The sequence below is a fragment of the Geotrypetes seraphini genome, chromosome 5, assembly GCF_902459505.1.
Source record: "Geotrypetes seraphini chromosome 5, aGeoSer1.1, whole genome shotgun sequence".
In the NCBI taxonomy this organism is placed as follows: Eukaryota; Metazoa; Chordata; class Amphibia; order Gymnophiona; family Dermophiidae; genus Geotrypetes; species Geotrypetes seraphini.
Window position 1 is genome coordinate 172,744,936 of NC_047088.1, and position 22,934 is coordinate 172,767,869.

Genomic DNA, 22,934 nt, shown 5'->3' on the forward strand with positions numbered 1-22,934 from the left:
AGGCGCGCACAGACAATTGAGCGCAGCGCGGAGGGGGGCTTCGATGGGGGGAGCGTGGGGGGGAACCCCCCCACTTAACTTAATAGAGATCGCACCGCATTGTGGGGGCGTTGTGGGGGGTTTTAGGGAAAAAGTTAAGTTTACAGTAAAATGTGGAGGGTTACAACCCCCCAAACCTCCCACAACGCCGGCGCGATCTCTATTAAGTAAACTGGGGGGGCTCCTCAACAAAAACTCCCTTCGGAGCCCCTAAAAACTGTAATTTTCTTCAGCACGCGCCTCCGTCTTGCGCTCAGTTGTCGGCGCGCGCCTTTGTCTTTCGCGGGGTTATCTATGAACCCCTTAGGTGCCTGGACCAATCAGGGCCTAGGATCCTGTGGGTTGGGCAGTGTAGGGGCGGGCCCGCCTCATTTGGATGGAGGCAGACCTGCTGGCTGGACGGTGCGAGTTGCCGTCCGGCCAAATTGGAGGTAAGCCTAAGGAGGGGTTCCAGGGTGGGGGGTTTCGTTGGGGGGGGAATGGCAGGAGGGGTTGGGTACCCTCCTGCCGGTGATTTTAGGGGGGCCATTGGGGAGTCCAGCAGGAGGAGTTGGGTACCCTCCTGTCGGTGATTTTCAGAGGGGGGCCGTTGGGGGGTCTGGCAGGAGGGGTTGGATACCCTCCTGCCGGCAATCTACAGAGAGGCAGGTTTTGTCGGCAGGCGGAGTTGGGCACCCTGCTGCCGGCGAGTTTCAGGGGGGGCTGTTGGGGGTGTCCGGGGAGGGGGTTGGGGCATTTTAAACCCAATTCTGTAACCGGCGTCTGCAACATGGATGTCGGTTACAGAATCAGGTTAACTTTGGGCGGGTGTAGGCCCAATTCTGTATAGGACGCCCGGGACGGGCGTCCTATACAGAATCTGGGCCTTAGTGCTGGGCCATGTGTAGGCCCCCAGCACTGAATATCCAGGGATACATGGTGCTGTGTTGGTTGCTAGAGTTTATGCCCATATCAAACAGTTAAGGGGGCCCTGGCTGAATATTGGCCAGGACCTGGACAGTATTTTTTTAAAATTCATCCCCCAAAACCAGCCCCCCTCCTTCACTTCCCCCTCTCCCATTTCACTCCAGACTTCTTTGAAAATTAGTGCAAAACTCATGGCAAAAAAAATAACTTGTGGATTTTGCAGACAGTTTGAAAACTGCTGCCTTAGTTCTTCCCAGTCCTTCTGGGAAACATGTAGAGGCAGTAGGATGAAGAAAACATGCTTTAGTAACTGGATTCGTTTTTCATTACCCATAAAAACCTAAATAAAATAAATAAGGCACTTAGGGTTAGAGTTACTGACATGTGCACACTAAGGATACTGAGGAGCGCTATTAATCATGAGATCCTTTCCATAACAATGAGATTGGTAATAAATAATTTGCATTATAGCATGTTAAATGCATGCTAATTTGGTAGTGCATTTTAGTAACTCTAGCTCTTGGTCAGGCATTAATTCACATCCAAGGATACAAAACTGCTACTCACACTCTGAGTAATTAATCATAGAGTATTCATACCTGCATATTTTCTCTAACGTCAGTTGCCTCTCGTAAGGGATGAATGGCTAATTTAAAGATGTCATCTACAGTTTTAAGCCCTGTATTCCTTAGCATGGTATAGTCTCTTGCTTTCTTCCCTATTCTGGCAGTCAGGCCACGCTTTTGTGCCTTACCGCCTCCACCTCGATTGGTGATTGCAATGTGAACAAATAGTTTAGCATGCTCTATTGTGTCTCCAACATAAGAACGCAAGGGCACATGCCGATATCCAGGTTGCAAACATTCAATTGGTATTGTATATTGGCCTATAAACTCATCTCCAATGTAATCATCATCAAGAACAACAAAACGAATCATTGCAAGCTCCGGCAAGTTGATTTGAAATTCAAAACTTTCATCAAAAATAGGATTATCACTGTTATGTTGAACAGTTTTAGTTCTTTGCTCTGTGCAGTCTGCAGGGATGCCATGTATCTCTATACAAACATATGGGTCTATTACATCTCCTTTTGCACAAGCTCCTTTTGGCTTTGGAAAGTTCTGACCACTGATAATTTTAACATGCAACACCTGAGAAGAAACTCCAGGGATGCCATCTTTGGTATTTGCACTGAAATAGGATACTTCATCACACATAACAGAAGGTCGAAGGACATAGCCACATCCCCCATTCTGTTGAAACCACCCAATGTTCAGATCCATCATTGGTCCAGGAGTCTGATAGTTCATGGTTACAATCTGACAGCCACAGTTCCAAAAATCTTGAGGATTTAAGTTACTGGAATCTATTCTCATAGGACTAGGATATATTCTGGACAAACACTTCTTATTGCAATTTACAAAGTCTTCTGGATATTCATTTGAAATTCTGCTTGCCTGAATCTCACTAAAAGAACAAATTTCCCAATAGTTTTGGCTTTTCATGGAAATATCAAAATCTCTATATTGTACAGATTTGCATATAGAAACCAAATCAGACAGTTCTTTACAGAGCCGAATGAGTTTTTGTTCACTAAAGTAGTCTTCAGACATTCTTCGAGACATCTCAGCCTCTTCATCCTCATCAGTTACTTCGCCTTCCAATAAATCATATTCAGGCGGCAATTTCTTTCCTTTCACAATAATTTTTTTCTTTAGTTTTTCAGGTGATGGGAGGCAGACTTCTGCCGGTAAAGGTAATTCAGTGTAGAGTTTATTCCCAAAGATCTTCTTCATATGCTGAGCCATAATTTTCTGCTGCTGTATTGAGCAGTGATTTCCCATGCAGAGAATCAGAGGATAGTCAGATGCAATAAAAGCATATTTGTTTATTATCTCAATAACATTGCAAAAGGCAAGCGGTGATGTCATACTATTACGATTACAAATAATTGGTTCATTGTCTGGACCATCACTAACATCAAGTTCAATGCTTCTACAGCCCATCTTCAAAGGTCTGACATAGCCATTAATATCAGCTGGCCCCCTGAACTGGTCTTCTATTAGATATGTATTATGGGATGCATTAATGTAGTAATGTGATAAAGGATGAGTCATGTCTTGGCTAACCTTTTTGTGCTCAGGGTCAAAAACATCACATTCTTCAGACAATAAATACCGAGTAAATCCATCAATTGCAAGGAATCCCTTCAGTTGTCCCTCTTGAGAAAGCTCATATCTGTGGATAATATCTAGGCACATTTCTTCTGTTACATGGGCCATTCCTTGTTCAGATTCTAAAAACAACAAGAGGTCATTGCTGTCTAAATATTCTTTGTTTTTTGATATCTGTACTAGTAAGAAATACACCTCGGGCCTTGTATACAGTTCACTGAATACATCACAGAATTCTTCTTCTGTAACTCTAGTTGTTAGTTTCTCTTTTCTTTTCTGGATTTCCTTAAATTTTAATCTTACCTTGGATTCCTTTAGTGCAGGGTTAAACTGTTTTATTAAATCTACTGCAGTATCTTCTAACATCACTCCATTCCCATCAACATCTGCAGTTTCAAACATGGATTTTAGCCATTTTAACCTTGGAGTGTTTTGCCCCCCCTCCGCCAAGTCCAAATGTTGCTTACTGTGTGAAACCAAGTATTGTAGACCAGACACCCAAATGTTGACTACATCAGCTGAATTTGCCACCAGGTCAAGTGACTCATAATTCTCCCCATGAATCACTGAGAAAGCACATTCCTCACAAATCTGATCTGCGAGACCATTATTTTGAAAGGTTTCAGTGTTTTTGCCCAGTCTAATTTCCTTAATAGCAGAAATGTCAAGTTTTGCTTTCTCAGGATCTTTTTTGGAAGGTTCCCATCGAAGAGCTTGCATATCAGAGTCCAGAGTAAAGAAACGGATGTAAATGCGTGAGTTTGGACGGACTTTTTTTAGTTCACAGCCACCTTGCATAAAGCTTATACAATCACTAGCACTACTTATTTTCTTCTCCGACGGCATGCTGCTGAAAGACACTGTTTTCTTTCTTCCCAATTTCTGATTTGAGGGATCCTAGAACAGAAAAAGAACAGAAAAGGAGGTTTTGGTACACATACAGCAGCATTATAATTTATCACCAGTTCATAGTGCTGGATTTTCAGAAAACATATAAACTTGAATGGGGCAATTTTGAATAGGGCAGTGATCAGCTTTTGTAAACACTGGTTGTGACATTTACTAAATTACATATATAAACCAACATCATGAACAGGTGGCAATGATAACTATACCTTTACCCCCTTATTCTATAACAAGTTGCCTAAAGTTAGGCACAAGATACACATATAAGTTATAGAATATTAATACTTATGCACATAACTGTTAAGTGCTAGCTATATTCTCAGCAGTATTCTATCGTTTTATCATGCAACTTACTTAGTAGGATATTCTATAAAGGGCACCAAACGTTAGGTGCCAAGTTGCAGAGCGATGAGCAATGGCATCTGGATGCTCAGATTCTGTTAGAAAATGCTAGTGTAATTGGCATTTAGGCACCAAAATGTAGGCATAAATGCATGTGCCTAAATGCACCACACAAGTAACTTACAGTATTCTATATATTATGGACACAAGAGATACAATGGAAATCTGGGTCCCCAGATGAAATTACAGAATTAGAATTTAGTGCATCTTGGCACCTAACATTTGCCACCATTTATAGAACTGCCCCCATAATGTGGTCACATCACTGACTATATACATCTAAAGGGCAATTCTATACATTTGCATATGCATTCATATGACCCTATGCTATCATATGCATTTGCTATCATATATAACTGCAAGGGGGTGTACAAATGAGAGGAGCATGGGCAGGATGTGAGAGTATCTCCAGTAAGTTATGTGCATTCTTGTCGCATATTCACATCTGCAGTTATACCAGGTTTATGGGTGATGAATTTAAATGCATTGATGCCAACTTAGGCTATTATTCTGTAATGAATCTGGGTGCCCAAATGTCATCATAGAATAGGTGCTTCCTGCATTGCATTGCTGCACCTAAAGGAAGGCACTCATTTATTGAATTGCCATCCTAGGGTTAATTATGTAAAGTGGATGCCAACATTTAACATGCCATATATATACATAAATAATTAGAATGCTAGCATATATATGCATATGTGTGTGCATATATGCCCCAAATCTGTTTAGGATTTATTCTGTAAATATTTGCATATTTTATATAGTGCATATCTGACAGCATGGGCAGGACTTATGTACATATAATTTATAGAATACTGTATTATAAATTACACAAGTAGCTCTGGTACTTGGGCAAAAGCATATGCAGCAACTCTATGACTGTTATAAGTGCTCATGCCTAATAGCATACAAGTGTATAGATCCAATTATTCTTCTACAGATACAAGATCCTTTATCAGAAATCCTTGGGACCAGGTATATTTTGGTTTTCGGAACTTTTCAGTTTTTGGAATAGGTCTTGTACCTGTACTATGTATATACGTCCTCTACACTTCCTCTTCTCCCTACCCCAAAAAGAAATGACCCATCCCTCTCCTGGACCCAGCAGTAGGACCCCCACCCCCACCCCCCAGGCCTACCGTACTTCTATGGTGGTCTAGCGGGACGTTGGGAAAGGAGCGTTTCTCACTCACTCCTGCCCGTGCTCTCTCAGTGCTGAAAATGGCTGCCAAGGCTTCCAGCACCAAGAGAGCACGGGCAGGAGTGAGCAAGAATCACTGCTGTCCCAACATCCCACTAGACCACATGAAAGCAAGGGGTCCTGCCACTGGGTCCAAGAGGGGAATGGGTTGTCACTCTTTGGTGTGGGAGGAATAGGAAGGGAGAGATATGCTGATTGTGGAGAAATTGCTGGGTCAAGGGGGGCCCGATGGTGGGGGAACTGCCAGTTCTGGGAGGGGCTGACAGCAGAAGTGGAGACAGAGAAAGGATGCTACTGGGAAGGAGGGAAGACACATGCACCTGCATTGGTTTCAGCATGTTTCATGTCGGCGAAAATGCCTACTTCTGGTTCGCATAAAATGAAAGTTTCCAGAGCTTTTTGTTTTTTGGATAAAGGATCTTGTACTTCCATTCTATAAAGGAAAGTAGGTGTCTACTTTATAGAATAGACTTCTATTATGTGCCCCTTTATAGAATTGCTCTCATTTGTTTATGTTTATTAAAAACTCTTAATATACCACTTAGGCTACAAATGAGATCAAGGAAAAAGAGGGAAAACCTCAAAATTAAAATATACTTATATATTCAATGTAAATACTTTACAATGCAAATTATGACAAAGGATTTTAGTTAGCTGAACAAGGGAAAGCTAATTGAAAGTAATGGACCTCTAGGAATCTTTTAAAGTTTATTATAGATTCTTTTTTCCTCAACTCTAATAGTAAACTGTTCCATAAGATTGGAACCGAATAGAAAAATGCTCCATTCCGAGTTGATACCAAATGAGCCTTAGAAATATGGGGTAAAGCTAATCTATTGTCATCCAATGATCTTAATAATTGACAGGGAGCATAAAATAATACCAAAGTTGAAAGATGTGGAGGTTGCAGCTCAAATAAAGCTTTATGAGCTAGCATCAAAACCTTAAGCTTAATTCTATATTCTATCAGAAACCAATGAAATTTTAAATATAAAGGAGTTACATGATCCCTAACATAAGAATAGCCTTACTGGTGAGACCAAATGTCCATCAAGCCCAGTAGCCTGTTCTCACAGTGGCCAATCCAGGTCACTAGTACCTGATCAAAATTCAAAGAGTAGCAACATTCCATGCTACCAGTCCAGGGCAAGCAGTGGCTTGCTCCATGTCTTTCTCAATAACATATGGACTTGTCCTCCAGGAAATTGTCCAGACCCTTCTTAAAACCAGCTACACTATCCACTCTTACTTAGAAACCAAATAGACCTATTCTGTAAAGTTTGTAAGCATTTTAATTGTTCTGCCGTTATTCCTGCATAAACTAAATTGCCATAGTCCAATTTTGATAAAACAAAAGCGTGTATTAAAATATGTAAAGAGTCCTCATTTTAAAAATCTGAATAGCTCTGATTTGTCTCAATGCTCCAAATCCTTTCCCAATCACTTTAGAAACTTGATCTTCAAATTTTAAATGACAATCAAGCATTATTCCCAAATCTAAAACAGTTTACTAATTTTACATGATGCTGATCCAATAATATATCCAACTGTGTTGATTCTCTATCACCTGTAATAAAGCAGGCGACTGTCTTAGACACATTTAATACAAGTTTATTATCACTTAACCAATCATTAGTATTCTGTAAACTATCTTGTAAAGGATCCAAAAGGGGAGACAGTCTATAAACAATTAAAATATCATCAGCATTTATATATGTACTTAATCCAGCTTCTTGAATTTGTTTAGTCAAGGGACTCAAAAATAAATTAAACAAAATTGGTGATAAGGCTGAGCCTTGAAGTACCCCACATTCTAATATATATAATCCTGAGACATTAAGCTACCATTAGCTACCCTAAATGTACAGTCCCTAAGAAAAGATGAAAATAAATCTAGTACCGTCTCTTTCACGCCAATATCTTGCAAACGATTGAGTAACAACCCATGATCAACCAAATCAAAAGCTGAACTCAAATCCAAAGAGACCACCAATACAAAATTGCCCCCATCCAAAATAAGATGTACCTCACTTAGAAAACCTGCAAACACAGTTTCTACACATCTTTCGAAATCCAGCCTGTGAGAACGGGCTGCTGGGTTTGATAAACCTTTGGGCGTGATGGTCCTTTGGGCGTGATAGACCTTTGGTCTGACCCAGTAAGGTTATTCTTATGTTCTTAAAACATTACATGATTCCATAAATGATACCAATTGCCCACAACTATTCTTTCGGTTAGCTTGCCAAAAAACAAAGATTAGAAACTGGTCTATAACTTGCTGGATATAATACTTCCAAGCTATGATTTTTTAATATAGGTTTAATTATTGCTTGTTTCCAAACAGATGGAACTTCACCTGTAATCAAACTATTGGTTACCATATTTAATAACCCATGTCTAGAACTAGACAACCATTTTGATGAAATAGGATCTAACTCACAATAGGTAACATGCATCTTCTCAAAGGATTTTGAAAAACTAGTTAAAGATGACAACTGAAATGCTGACCAAGTTGATTTTCCCAACACAGCTATCTTCAGTATCAATCAAATTATTCATAATTGGAGACATAATCCCCCTCAATACGTAAAGATGAAATTATAGAAACAAAAATATCAGCCAGCTCTTCTACCCCTGATATGATTTTCTTCCTCCTACTTTTAGCTTTCCCGCCTTTCAAAGATCAAGTTCAAGTTCAAGTTTATTTGTTCTTAATGAATCGCTTATTTAGATTGCTAAGCGATGTACAACATAATATAAATGTACAGATAAAATATTGGTGTTGACATACAAAATGACTTTTATATTGTGGGTTAAAACTTACAAGAATTGTGTGGGTAAATGGGGAGAAAGTTACAATGTTTAGATAGGAGAGAAAGAAGAACATAAAAGGAATGAACAAAAAAGGGGGGATAATTTTGGCTACTTAAATATAAATCGTTAATTAGAAAGCTAGGAACCATATGCATCTTTAAAAAGATATGTTTTTAAGGTTTTTTTAAATAAGGTTAAATCTTTTAATTCTCTAATGTATTGAGGTAGAAGGTTCCATGATTGGGGGGCCATTACAGAAAACATGTCGTGCCGTCTAATTCCTATAACTTTCATCGAGGGAACAGAAAGAAGATTGTGAGAAGTCGAGCGGAGAGATCGTGAAGTGCTGTATGGGATTAACCACCTGTTAATAAGTTGTGGTTCATTATAACTCAAGGCTTTAAAAACTAAAAACAGTAATTTAAAAGTTATGCGGTGGCTTACCGGAAGCCAATGGGATTTAATCAACAGAGGGGTAACATGATCATATTTTTTCGCATTGTGGATCAGTTTCACGGCAGTATTTTGGATTAATTGCAGCCTTCTTTTTTCTTTTTGAGTGATATTAAGAAGGAGGGAGTTACAATAGTCTATTTTGGATATTACCAAAGAATGTATTAAAATATTAATAGATTTAGACTCTAGGAATTTGGCAAGTGAACGAATTAAACGTAATTTATAAAAACATGATTTAACAATATTGCTAACATGTTCATGATAGGTAAGTTTATCATCAATGAAGACGCCTAAAATTTTTATAGTGGTGACCAATTCCAATTCGGTGTTGTTGATGGAAAACAGAGTGCTTAATGCTATATCCCTTTTCTAAGAAAAAAGCATCGATTTCGTTTTTTTGAGGTTTAATGCCAATTTATTTGTGTTGAGCCAGTTTTTTATTATTACAAGTTTATTGTTGATAGTTGCAATGTCTTCTTTGTTTTCAGGATCTAATGGATGGAGGAGTTGAATGTCGTCAGCGTATGCAAATGTTGTGAAACCTAGTGATTGTGCTATATTTAAAAGTGGGGAAAGGAATATATTGAAAAGAAGGGGCGATAGTATTGAACCTTGCGGAATACTGAGGGGGGGGAAGTTTCGTGGAGACGCAAGGAAATACTTCTTCACAGAAAGAGTGATTGAGCAGTGGAACAAGCTTCCAGTGCAGGTGATCAAGGCCAGAAGCATCCCGGACTTTAAGAATAAATGGGATACCTATGTGGGATCCCAACGGGGGTCAAGTCCAGGAACAAGGTCACTAGGGTAAAGTAAAGTGGCTGTATAATTAAAGGGGTCAGTTGACTCCAAGGGGTGGGTCAAGAGAGTGGGCTGACTTGATGGGCTATAGCCCTTATCTGCCGTCATCTTTCTATGTTTCTAATACCATATTTTGAAAAGTAAACTTTGGACTTGCTGTCATTGAAGCTGACAACAGATGAGCGATTCGATAAAAATGAAATGAACCATGTTAGAACTTGGTCTTTGATCCCAATTGATTCCAGACGATCGATTAATAGTTCATGATCAATTGTGTCGAAGGCAGCAGTTAGATCCAGTGAGATTAAAATTATGGATTTGTGATGATCAAGGAAATAATGAATATTATTAGTCAAACCTATCATGGCGTACTCCGTGCTATGGGATTTTCGAAAACCAGTTTGGTGGGGATGGAGAACATTAGTAGATTCGACAAAATCTGAGATTTGATCAAACACAAGTCTCTCGGTAAGTTTTGCCAAAAAAGGGATATTTGCGATGGGGCGATAATTAGAAATTTTGTCCGAAGTAATTTTATAATCTTTCAAAATTGGGATAATGATAGATTTTTTCCAGGTATGGGGAAGAGAAGCAGTGAGAAGACTGTTTTGCACTAAAGAGTGGATAAAGGGTCCCAAACAGGAGAAAAATTTTTTAAGATAAAATGGTGGTATTATTTCCTCTCGAGAGCTTTTTAAATTGATTCTATGCAAAAGAAGTTCTATGTCGTTTATTGTCGGAATTTTAAATTTAGAGCATTTGGATGTAGGAATAGATAAAGAATTGTTATTGAAAAAAGCTCTTTAGATAGAACCCTAGCTTTTCTAATTTTCTGAGCAAAATATTCTCTCTTTGCTCTTTTTAATTCTCTATTATAAAATCTTTGAATATTCTTACATCACCCTAAAGCTGAACTAGTTCTTCATTTTTTCCATATCCTTTCTGCCTTCCTTAATTGCCTTTTAATCAATATTAATCCCCCATGAAATCAAGCTTCAACTTTGTTTCCTATCTTCCTCACTTTTACTGGAGCTACTTCATCTAATACCTCTTTCAAAACTAAATTCCAAACAGTAACCTATTCCTTTAATGAAGTTAGTGGGAAAGTTTAAAAAGAACGGAGAAATATCATCCAAATGAAGTGAATGAATCGGCCTGTAATTTGTTTAAATCTGCAATTATAAAATTATCCTTCTGACACGTGGGGAGAGTTAAACTCCAGCTTATGGCACAATGACCGCTCCATGAAAGAATTTTGATATTTAACCTTCTAATAGTATTACTAATATTCATTGATGATAGATTTAATATATGTCCTTCTGAATGGGTGGATGTATTTATCCATTGTTACAAACTCAAATCTGTTATCAAAGAGAGAAAATATTTTGTTTTGCAATCAAACACTATTAAAATCCCCACTATCAATAAATTAGGAAAGTTAACCATTAAATCTGTTATTGTTTGGTATATATGCATTATTCCATGCACTAACCAATAGACCTGGAGGACAGTAAAAAAAAAAACAGCAAAGATGAATAGGAAGCTTTTCACCAATTTGGACTCTCAATACTTCCTTGTATAATAAAGACAGTAAGGCTATTCTCATGTTCTTACATATTAGGGATCATGTAACTCCTTTATATTTAAAATTTCATTAGTTGCTGATAGACTATAGAAGTTTAAGATTTTGATTCTAGCTCATAAAGCTTTATTTGAACTGCAAACTTGGGTATTATTTTATGCTCCCTGTCAATTATTAAGATTATTGGATGACAATAGAGTAGCTTTACCCCATATTTCTAAGGCTCATTTGGCATCAACTCGGAATGGAGCATTTTTCTATCCGGTTCCAATCTTATGGAACAGTTTACCATTAGAGTTGAGGAAAAATGAATCTCTAATAAACTTTAAAAGACATTTAAAGGTCCATTACTTTCAATTAGCGTTCCCTTGTTTAGCTAACTGAAATCCTTTGTCATAATTTGCATTGTAAAAGTATTTATATTGAATATGTAAGTATATTTTAATTTTGTGTTTTTCCCTCTTTTTCTTTTCTTTCCTATTTTTAATGGAGTTTTTTTCATTATTTAAGATTATATTGTAAACCTCTATGATCTCATTTGTAGCCCAAGCGATATATTGAGTTTTAAAAAAACATAAACAAATGAGAGCAATTCTATAAAGGGGCACATACTAGAAGTCTATTCTATAAAGTATAATCCACATACATATAAAGAAGATTTATATCATATAGCCACACCCCCACCTCAGAATCTGTGGGTAATGCCTAATATAAATAAGCTTCTTCATCAAAAAAAGCCAAGTCTCAATAAAACAGACAATATCTACTTCACTTCTTCCAATAAAATCAGAAATAATAGCTGTTTTATTCCTCACTAAACGGCAGTTTATTAAAAGACAGTTTAAATTATTACACATTGTCAAAGGTTTGGGCCTAATATTTTCTAGTGGAACAGAATGCAAGTATCCTAACAGACCTTACAGCATCAGAAACTTGATTCCCAATAGGCCTATTTCCAACCAAAACAGAAACAGAACTCATAGCCAAATCTAACCCAACAAACCCCATAAAATCATAAAGATAACCATGAAATTAAAATTAAGCCATATACTTTTACATCTAAGGATCAAACTTAATCCTCTCCAAGGAGCAAGCCTAAGGAGCATGACCTGCTCCTGTCCTCTTGTTAAATTGTTTTAAGAAACTTCACGACTGCCTGCACCTTCTTCCCTTGAGCTCTGAAGCATAAAAAAACCTGCTACTTGTACTTTCAGAGAAGCAACCGCCATACCTTTCTCAAATCTTGCCTGCAAAAATACTTGGACCACCGATATTTGAGCTCTTAATGACTTTTCGTCATCCTTGGCACACCAGTGTTGAAATAACTTCCAGACCATAGCACAGGCTGCAACTGTCATGGGCTTCTTAGCTCTATGAGTGGCAACAACCACCTCTGAATAACTTTCCATATTAGGGCTACCTGCTCAAAAGCCATGCCATAAACCCATAGTGTTCAGGGACCAGATTCTGAGACAGAAGACACATGTGGATTGGTAACTGGAGATTCTTGTTCTTCTGCAGACAAATCAAGTCCAATCTGGTGCCCAATCTGGTGCCACCAGAACTACCAAATCCGGAAGAGTTGCAATTCAACAGATAACTCAACCTATCATGGGCCAAGGAGGAAACACATACAAGAGCCCTCTTTCCAGCCAAGGTTGAACTAATGCATCCAACCCTGCACTTCCAGGCTCAAATCAATGGCTGTAAAAATGATAGAAACATAGAGTATGACAGCAGAAAAGGGCTGTTGGCCCAACACGTCTGCCCACTCAAAAGAACCCTCCCCTTAAAAGAACACTCCCCCTAAGCAATTCCCCAAAGTGAACCCACATGTTTATCCCATCGTTTCTTGAAGTCGAGTACGTTGCTGGCTTTTTGTTTATGGCTGATGCCATCAGATTCATCAGACGGTGTCCCCACTGCCGAATGATGCAGTTGAATGCCTGTGGGAACAGCAACCTCTCCCACAGGTCCAATGTCTGCTGGTTGAGATAGTTGGCTTGAACTTTCTCTACTCCCACTACATTAACTGAGGAGATCATTAGAAGGTGGGCTTCTGTCCATTTGAAACAAGAGTTTAGCCTCTAGGCGCAACAGAGCACTTCTTGTGCCTCCTTGCTGGTTGATGTAAGCTACCACTGTCGCATTGTCTGAAAAGACTTGGACTGCCTTGCCTTCCAGGAAGAACTCCATCATCTATAATGCCAGACAAATCACTCGGAGCTCCAGGTGATTTATTGACTGTGAGAGAGACCAACGGTCCTGAAAAGGATACCTGTTCCAATGACTGCCCCAACCGTAAGGGCTAGCATTGATCATCAATATTATCCAGAAGTCTATGTGCAGTGGCATGCCCTACGAGAGGGAAGCAGGCTGTCCTGCACCTCTGCCCAGAAGTGGTTGCTGAAATGATTCCAACTGATGGGGACCAGAGAGACAGAAGAGTCTTGAAGAGGACACATATGAGCCTTTGCTCATAGAGCCACCTCTGTTGTCTCTGTCATTGACCCCAGAACCTGAAGAGAATGCTACACAGTAGGAGCTGGCCTCTTCAGGCAATCCAATATCTATTTTGTGAGCTTTTGTCTGTGTGGCTCTGGAAGAAACATACTCCAAGGACCACCTGCAAAAGATGGACCACACATATCACCACTTGCTTTCCTTCCACTTTGGACAGTGCTCTGATCAGCCAATCATCCAAGTATGGGTACACCTGTATCCCCGTCTTGCAGAGATGAGCAACAACTACCAACATTACCTTGGAAAAGGTGTGTGGTGCTGTTGCTAGACCAAAGAGCAATGTGGAGAACTGGAAATGCTTTTAAAAGACATGGAACCTCAAGGACCTCCTGTGAGTTGGGAAAATAGGAATATGAAGATAGGCCTCTGTCAAATCCAGGGAGGCTAGGAATTCCCCTGGCACTACTGCTGCAATGTACGGTCTCCATGCATAAACGAGGATTTGAGATCTAGGACTGGTCTCCAATCTTATGAGTCTTTCTTGGGTATTATAAAGTATATGGAGTATCTGTCTACACCCGTTCTCCATCTGCTATGGGCTCTATGGCTCAAAAGTCCAAGAGCCTCTTTACTATTACTTAAACTCTGATTGTTTTTTCCAGATGACCAGCTGGTAAATCTATGAAAATGTCCAGAAGAAAGTGACAGAATCTGATCTTGTAACCCTCTTGAATGATTTCCAGAACCCAGTGATCCAAGCGTATCTGTGCTCAGCCCCTCCAGAAAGCTGACAACCTGTCCCCTATCTGGAGGGGGGGGGGCATGGTCACAGATCTTGCATCATTGGGCTTTCTTGGAGGTTGGAGATGGTCAAGAGCTAGAGGTCTGCGGTCATCTGACCCTGCCAAACCTCTGTCTGGACTCCTGAGTAGGCCTCAGAGCCGAATAGCCACATGAAGATGGTCGAAAATCTTCAATTTTTGTAAATTTCCACACCCGGAGGTGTCTTGTCTGGCAGAGCATTAGGGCAATGATTTGCTACACTAGCCATAAAATCGTCCAAACTATTGCCAAAAAGCATCTGTCCTTTAAAAGGAAGTCTGCTTAGTGTGGTCTTAGAAGCCAAATCTCCCACCCATTGTCTGATCCAGAGCATTCTGCGGGTAGAGATGAAATAAGTGGAAATTTTGCTCATGACTCTAATAATGTTATAAAGAGTGTCCACTACATAATCTATTCCCATCAGTACCATTTGGGAGCTGTCCTCATCATCCGACACTGGAAGCCAACTTAGGCGAGTGTGGTATACACATGCCACATGTGAAGCTGCCATAGCAGCCTTAATCCCTAGGAATAAGGCTTCAAATTGTTTCCAAGTTTATTTAACATTTGATATAGCACATTGGCAAAACATCTATGTGGTTTACAATTAATTCTAAAAAAAAAACTAAAATAAAATGGAATAAAAAGATAGAAATACAAAACTAATAGTAAAGTAAATGAAATAATATAGTAAAGGCTGATTTTGTGCTCTAAAATTCAGATTGATCATTTCAAAGCTCCACATAGCATACTGTGAATTTATAAAGTATTAGCCAAATGCATCTGTAAACAAAAAAAAATTTAATAATGTTTTAAACACTCAATTGTCTTTTAATGATCATATTCACCTTTCGGATTAAAAAACAAAAATAACAGTCAGAGCAGATCGACACCTTCTCAATTTGCTTGCAGAAGGGAAAACTGAAGGAGCATGTGCCAGTCCACTGAGAAGGAGGTGGAGTTAAAAGATGTATGACATCCTTCTACAATCAATTTGCAGGTTCAGGGATATAACCCTAGTGATGATGACTACTAGAAACATTGCACTAGAAATTGCATTACCAATCTGAGTTATAATTTTCCAATCACTAGAAAAGTAGACCAAAATATGGAACAGATATAGTCACTTACTTAATGAGTTTAAGGCTGACAGAAACCCTTGAGAATAAAGAGCAAACCTTTCTTGTTGTGACTACAGCAGGTATTTTTTTATTTTAAACAACCAGGAAAAGCATTTTTCAGCAAAACAAACATTCAGCAAATATTTGGAGAAAAAAGAGAAATAGGACTCAGCAAGACTGCTGAGCCCAGTGCATCCTGGGAGATATAGTTTCCGCACCACTGGGCCAGCGCCCTCTGCTGCCCAGTGATATAATGACATCATTATTGAGGGAGTATCCCTGACTTTTATAGGGCCAAACAAACCAAACTCCAACCCCATCCCCAAGCTCTCTGGTTACTGATGCTGTGTTTGGCAAATTATTGGTGGGACCATGGCCTCTGGGGCCTAACCCATTCCAATGCCTAAGATCAAAGGATAGTTAAGGATAAGCTATTTTATTGCATTATTTTAAATATATTATAATCTTTAAAATTAAACTTTTATCCCATTTTATTTTTATTTTTAAAAAGATTTATATTGTCTGTAATGGAAAAGGTAGAATACAAATTCATAAATTAAATTCCTTAATGATATTCTGTGTCTTTCCTCTGAAGTCACTTTGACACTCTCAACTTTGCCACTGCTAACTTTGCTCTGCCCAGACTTTATTTATAATGGATTTTTAACATTCCGTCCTCAAATAAGTGCAATAGTAAAAAGTTGTTATTATAAACTAAGAATGATTAGATCACTGGTCCCTCTTTTAGATACTAATTCCCTTAACATTCTGATTCATTCACTAGTAATTTCAAAAATGGATTATTGTAACTCTTTACTAAATGGTATCTTTCATAAAGATTTAAAACGCTTGCAACTTATTCAAAATACGGCCATTAAAATAATCTCGGGAGCAAAAAAAATACGATCATGTTACCCCTCTGCTTCAAAAGGCCCACTGGTTGCCAGTCTCTCATAGGGTAACTTATAAAATCGCACTTCTGGCATTTAAAACAACACAGACCAACACACCAGCTTTTATAGATAGACTTCTGATTCCTTACGACCCCCCAAGAACCTTAAGATCCATCTCTCAATACAACCTTAACGTTCCCTCTTTAAAAATCATTGGCACGCGTCGCACCTCTACGTTTTCTGTTACAGCCCCTACAATTTGGAACGCTCTCCCTTTGTATATAAAAATGGAAAAAAACTTAAAAAATTTTAAAAGCAACTTAAAGTGCTTTCTTTTTAATGATGCTTTTAATTGAACTTCTTTTTCTAAACTATTAATTTTACTGCTCCCCAGTTCCTAAGTGTTCTTCCCTTATATGTTTCTCACTTTTCTATTTCAAATGTATTTCTTCCCCCTTTTCCTTATGTTTAATGGCCTAAGGGTCAACATTTACCCAGTTTGTACGGTCTGTTGTCTAGTATTTTTACTATAAGAAAGTATGTTTAATTGTCATTTTAGATAAATGTAAATACTTTTCGTCATTTTTGTTAAATGTAAATATTTTTTATTCTGTACAACGCTTTGTAGTAACGAAAAGGCGTTTAATCAAAAATTGAATAAACTATAAACTATAAACTATAAACTTCTGAAAGTAAAATTATGATCATACAGTGTTGTTTAAAATAATAGGGTCCTGATGCTCAAAGCTCCAACACCATGGTAAAACATACCATGATGGGAGTGATTTTTCCAGACCAGCTAATGCTCAGCATGAATAGCATGCAAATTATATGCATGTGTAAGATTCTGGGCCAGGTTTTCTAGTAAGCTTGATCCACGCTCACATATACTTTGGAAGTAGCAATGGAAAGCTTTTATTTGTGTACAGTTCTGAGTCTTTTTCCTTCACAGGATCAGGGTTCAAAGTAAATTCTTAGTTCAACACAAGGGCATCAATATTTCCAGACTGAATTTCTTATAATTATATGCTTTACTAAGTCCAACTATTATAGCATTCAGGTTTTGCCTTACTCCAAAAAACTACGCCATACAGTGTATTCAGTATATGGTGGTTTACCTTAGCCACCACTCAGCAAGCCAATAAGCAACCATCTCACCTTGACAGTCTCTCTCTTACACTCTTCCTTTCCAGGGCTCTGATTCAACCCACTGCTAAGGAAGTCTTCTTTTTCTGAGACTTCTTTGCTCAGAGCAGTCTCTTCCTCGAGGACCTCTATTATATGATTCCAGGCTACGGCATATATTCTCCTCCTTGCCTAAATCCTACCCCCACGACTTAGCACAGTTATTTCACCTCTTCTAATGTGGCTCAGCTCTGAACAGCAGCTCATCCACTTCTTATTGAGGGAAACCTCTCAATCCCTCACAGCATGCTATTTATGCAGGGCAGCCCCGGTAAAAAGGGAAGGAACTGTTCCTGGCACTTACTCAGAAGAGCCGGCAAACATCCAAAGAGGAACATGGGGAGAGGAGGAAAGATGCTGACGCCCCTGTGAAGATGGCTCCTGCCCCTCCCCCCACCGCCTCCACATACAATGCCATTGTTTGTGTGTGCATAAATCAGAATTTAAACATATATCATATGCATATTTAAATCCTAATTATAGAAAGCACGGATGTACAAATCCAAATAGCACATAAATACATATGGCAAAGGGACATTTTCTGGACATGTTTTGCATGGGACCAGGGAAGTACTAGAAATGCATGTGTATTTTCCCTTTTCAGAATGAGAATGCATGTTTATGCCCTATGATATTAAGTCCAGGATCAATAGCTGTTTCCAGAGAGGCCTAGATTTCTTAAAAATACTTGTTTGGGTAAACATAGACATGTAAGTTTCTAAAACAACAGACATACACGTTTATGTTTCAAGTTTATTATAGATTTGATTGATTGCTTATTCAAAATTTTAAGTAATGTACATATCAATAAAATTACAAAATTTATGGGGCAACAAAACAAACAAAGAACTAAACCTTAAGAAACAAATAAATTAAAACAAGAGGAAAGGATGGGAAAAGAAATACAATTGATAGGAGAGAAGATAATTATGGTAAAAAAACAATAGGAAGGGAGAGATCAATGAACCTCAGAGAGATTATGGAATTGGAATGAAACTCCTAGTCAAGCTTGCAACCCAAGCAGATAGCGTAGCTGGTTTTAAGGAAGGTTTGGACAAATTCCTGGAGAAAAAGTCCATAGTCTGTTATTAAGTTTTCAAGTTTCAAGTTTCAAGTTTTATTAGGATTTTATATACCGCCTATCAAGGTTATCTAAGCGGTTTTTACAATCAGGTACTCAAGCATGGTGGAAGTTTCTGCTTGCCCTGGATCGGTAGCATGGAATGTTGTTACTCTTTGGCTTTTGGCCAGGTATTAGTGACTTGGATTGGCCACCATGAGAATGGGCTACTGGACTTGATGGACCATTGTTCTGACTCAGTAAGGCTATTCTTATGTTCATATGAGTTAAGCTCTAGAACTAGAACTCTTTCCCTGAGGATATGGTAACAATGGTTAGCATGTTTGGGTTTAAAATAGGTTTGGGTAAGTTTCTCAAGGAAAAGTCCAAATTCTGTTGTTGAGATAGACATGGGGAAAGACATTGTTTATCCTTGGGATGGTGGAATGTTGCTACTATTTGGGTTTCTGCCAGGCACTTGTGACCTGGATTGACTTCTGTTGGAAACAGGAAACTGGACTAAATGGACCATTGGTCTCATCCTGTATGGCTATTTTTATGTTCTTATATAGCTGTGTTTCCTTACTTATTTTATCCACATTCATCTTTGTAAAATTAATGATCCCACTGTACATAACCAGTGCATATATGTCAATTTCTGCATGCATTTTAGAAAAGACTCTATATACCGCTTAGAACCTAACGGATGTAGCGGTATATAAGAAATAAATTACATTACATTACATTACATATTGGCAGATATTGTTCTAAAGTACTATTAAAACCGTATATGTCCTGACCATGACATATCAATTACAATTTCTATGTACTATCTAAAATTAGGTCTTCATGAAACATACTGAAACACTGCTGTTCTCCAAAGCACTAAAATGCCAAGGAATTATATCAATATCTTTGGAAAAACAATTCCAACTCAATTTGTATTTTCTTCCTAATCTGTACAAGTTTTATCCCAAGAAAAAATTAAGCTGTCATATGTCTGTTGTCTTTGCAGATTTCATCAGAGTTATTACAGAATATAAATATCTGGCAAAACTTGTGAATGGTAGTCAAGATGACAGAAAAAGTACAAAATGATACATACAGTAATTGATTTTATTTATTTATTTTTTTTTACAATGCAGCATTAAACAACTAGAAAATATCAAATTAGCACTCTCTCTCTCTCTTGGGTTACATATTGTAAACTGTGAAGAATGAACAGACTAGAAACTTCATCAGTGTATATGTCACTCATTACTTAAGGAATGATTGTCAAACTCCCAGCAATGCTCTATACCAGGGGTAGGCTATTCCGGTCCTCGAGAGCTGGAGCTACGTCAGGTTTTCAGGATATCCACAATTAATATGTATGAGATGGATTTGCATGTACTGCCTCCTTGAGATGCAAATCTATCTCATGCATATTTATTGTGGATATACTGAAAACCTGACCTGGCTCTGGCTCTCGAGGACCGGAATTGCCTACCCTTGCTCTATACCAGTGGTTCCCAAACCTGTCCTGGGGGACCCCCAGCCAGTCAGGTTTTCGAGATATCCCTAATGAATATGCATGAGAGAGATTTGCATACCTGTCACTTCCATTATATGCAAATCTCTCTCATGCATATTCATTAGGGATATCTTGAAAACCTGACTGGCTGGGGGTCCCGCAGGAAAGGTTTGGGAACCACTGCTCTATACCTACAGACATACAAGCAAATTTTCTTTCTCTTTTTTAATTTTCTTTTTATTAATTATAACTTTTTCACAAGTATGACAACTTGTTTAAGGAAATACAGAGCCATAATCCAACATGAAAATAAATCTAAGTACAAACTAAGAAGTAATAACAATCTTATGGAAATAGCTCTTTCTTAGACCACAAACGGAAACAAAGGAGGAATCAAAATTACCAAGAGATAAATTACAGGAAACTATTTAGGAAAAGGCTTAATAGTTACTAATTATTTGAGTCAGACACTCCATCTCTGATAAACTCCTTGAGGTCCAAAAAGGATCTTAGCTGATCGGGCGTATAAAAATATATTTCAAACCCATATATTTAATACACTTGCAGGGGTAAGTTAACATAAAGGTTGCACCCAATTTCTTTGTTTCATCTCTCTTGCACCTTTCTTGGGTTAATTTTGGTACATCATGATATAGCCAAATTGTTTGAGCACAAAATTGTGAAACACAGCTTTTGAAAAATAATCTCATTATAGAATTAAATTCTTGCTCAAATATAAAATTAACAATAAGTGTAGCTCTCTCTTTAATATCAGAATACGAGCTTTCCAAAACTATCGTTAAGTTCTGTAAATCAGTGTCAACAGTAAACTATCTGATATAGGTAAACCAATTGCAGGTAATTAATTTGTCTCAAAGTTTTTCCTTGAGGCAGGCAAATAGAACAATTTATTTATTGGTGGTATCTGGTCAGCTGGAAACTTCAAATTTTCTATAAGAAATTTTTTTAAGAGCTCAATCAGCGGCATAGTAGAAATTTTTGGAAAGTTCAATACTCTCAAATTCAGGCAACGATTGTGATTGTCAATAATCTCAATCTTCCTTGAGGTTAAAGATTGTTCTCTAATAATTGTAGCAATATAGTTTTTCAAAGAGACTGTTTCAGATTCAATTTTATCAAAACACTCCTGTTTCACCTTTTCAATGTTTAAAGAAAAAGAATCCACTTTATTAACCAGTACCTGCATATCAGAAGAGGTTTTATCCACCTTTTCATTTATTCTCCCAAACCCTCAGTGTTCTTCCTTCCCTGCGCTCCAGCCTGGAGTATAGTTTCACCCATTATCTTCTCCGGTGTCACTCCTCCCTCCTCTCCGGAGAAGGAATCACTATTCTGCCCACCCACTGGACAGAGCGGTTCAGAGATCATTGGCGGCAACAATGATGTCTGAAACTCCAAAGACTCAGGTGCTCCCTCACTCCGAGTCTGCGCGGAAGTCTGCCGTCGTTGTGATGACTGAGGGTTGGCTGCTGACGGCGATTCAAAAAAGCACTGCAGTGTCGGCTGTACCAATGAGGAGGTGAGAGGCAAAGATTACAGCTCTCTCACTACTCCTTTTCTTTTAGTGTGAGGCATACTTCAAGAAAAAACACAAACAGCGTTTCAGAGCAGCGTCGCAAAGTAGAAATTTTAGAAAAAAAATTAGACGATCGGACCGCAGCCGTTAGATGTCCGCCATCTTAATTCATCCTCTACCTAGAGGTTTCAGGGTCTTATTCATAAAGCAATAAGTTTTCTCATCATAGTCCCCCTAAGTCCTTCCAAAGAGAAGCCCCACTGGCTTAGCCTTTGTCACCTCCCTCCCCCGACATCACTCAGGTGGCGTAGTTAAGAACATCTAGGCCAGCAGTGCAGCAAGAGCTTCCCTCCAAAGTTCTCCCGAGGGCAGGATTAACCAATAGACCAAGTAGGCACGTGCCTAGGGCCCAAAATTGTCAGGGGGGCCCGATGAAGGAAGGCATCAAAATTGTTTTTTCCAAACGGTGATGGGCCCCTCCAGCATCGATCGAAATCGCAGGCCTCCCCCGATCGGCAATGCGGCCCCCCCCCCCATCGACGGAAAGTAAGACAAGCAAACAACGCGGGTAAGAAAGGCAATGGGAACTGTAATTGTGCAAGTGGTTCTCTTGCCCATAGCCTCCCTCTGATACAGCTTCCTGTTTCTGCCTGAGCGCATGGTGGGGTGGGGCGGGGCAGGGGACCCAGTGTACTTGTGTGCCTAGGGGCCCTCGACGAATTAATCCAGCCCTGCCCAAGGGCAAGTACAGAGGAACACTTGGAAGCAGGTAACAGTTCTCAGGCAGCAATTCTTCCAAATAAACCTCTGTCGCAAGCAAATTTTCACTAGCAAATGCTGCACAAATTTTCCCTTTGAACACTCAAGCAATCCTATACAAGAGACCCTATATCTAGGTAACAAAAAAGCATCTATCTGGAGCCTATTCTATAAAGGAAAATAGATACCTACTTTTCTTTACAGAACACTAGCATAACAGGTCAGATATGCACATACCAGCCGATATTAAGCACTATTTAACTAACCAAAAATGGAACTGTCCAGTTAAATAGCGCTTGACCA

General features: G+C 38.8%; 1 protein-coding gene across 3 annotated transcripts in view; it reads right to left on the reverse strand.

Moving 5' to 3' along the window:
* PLCL1 (phospholipase C like 1 (inactive)) overlaps positions 1–22,934 on the reverse strand; it is a 654,229-nt gene that overhangs the window by 126,752 nt on the left and 504,543 nt on the right. For all 3 annotated transcript variants that reach the window (XM_033945219.1, XM_033945218.1, XM_033945220.1), the window contains one exon: positions 1,545–4,016. In XM_033945219.1, the coding sequence (XP_033801110.1) occupies positions 1,545–4,016 (2,472 nt within the window). The remainder of the gene's footprint in view (positions 1–1,544; positions 4,017–22,934) is intronic.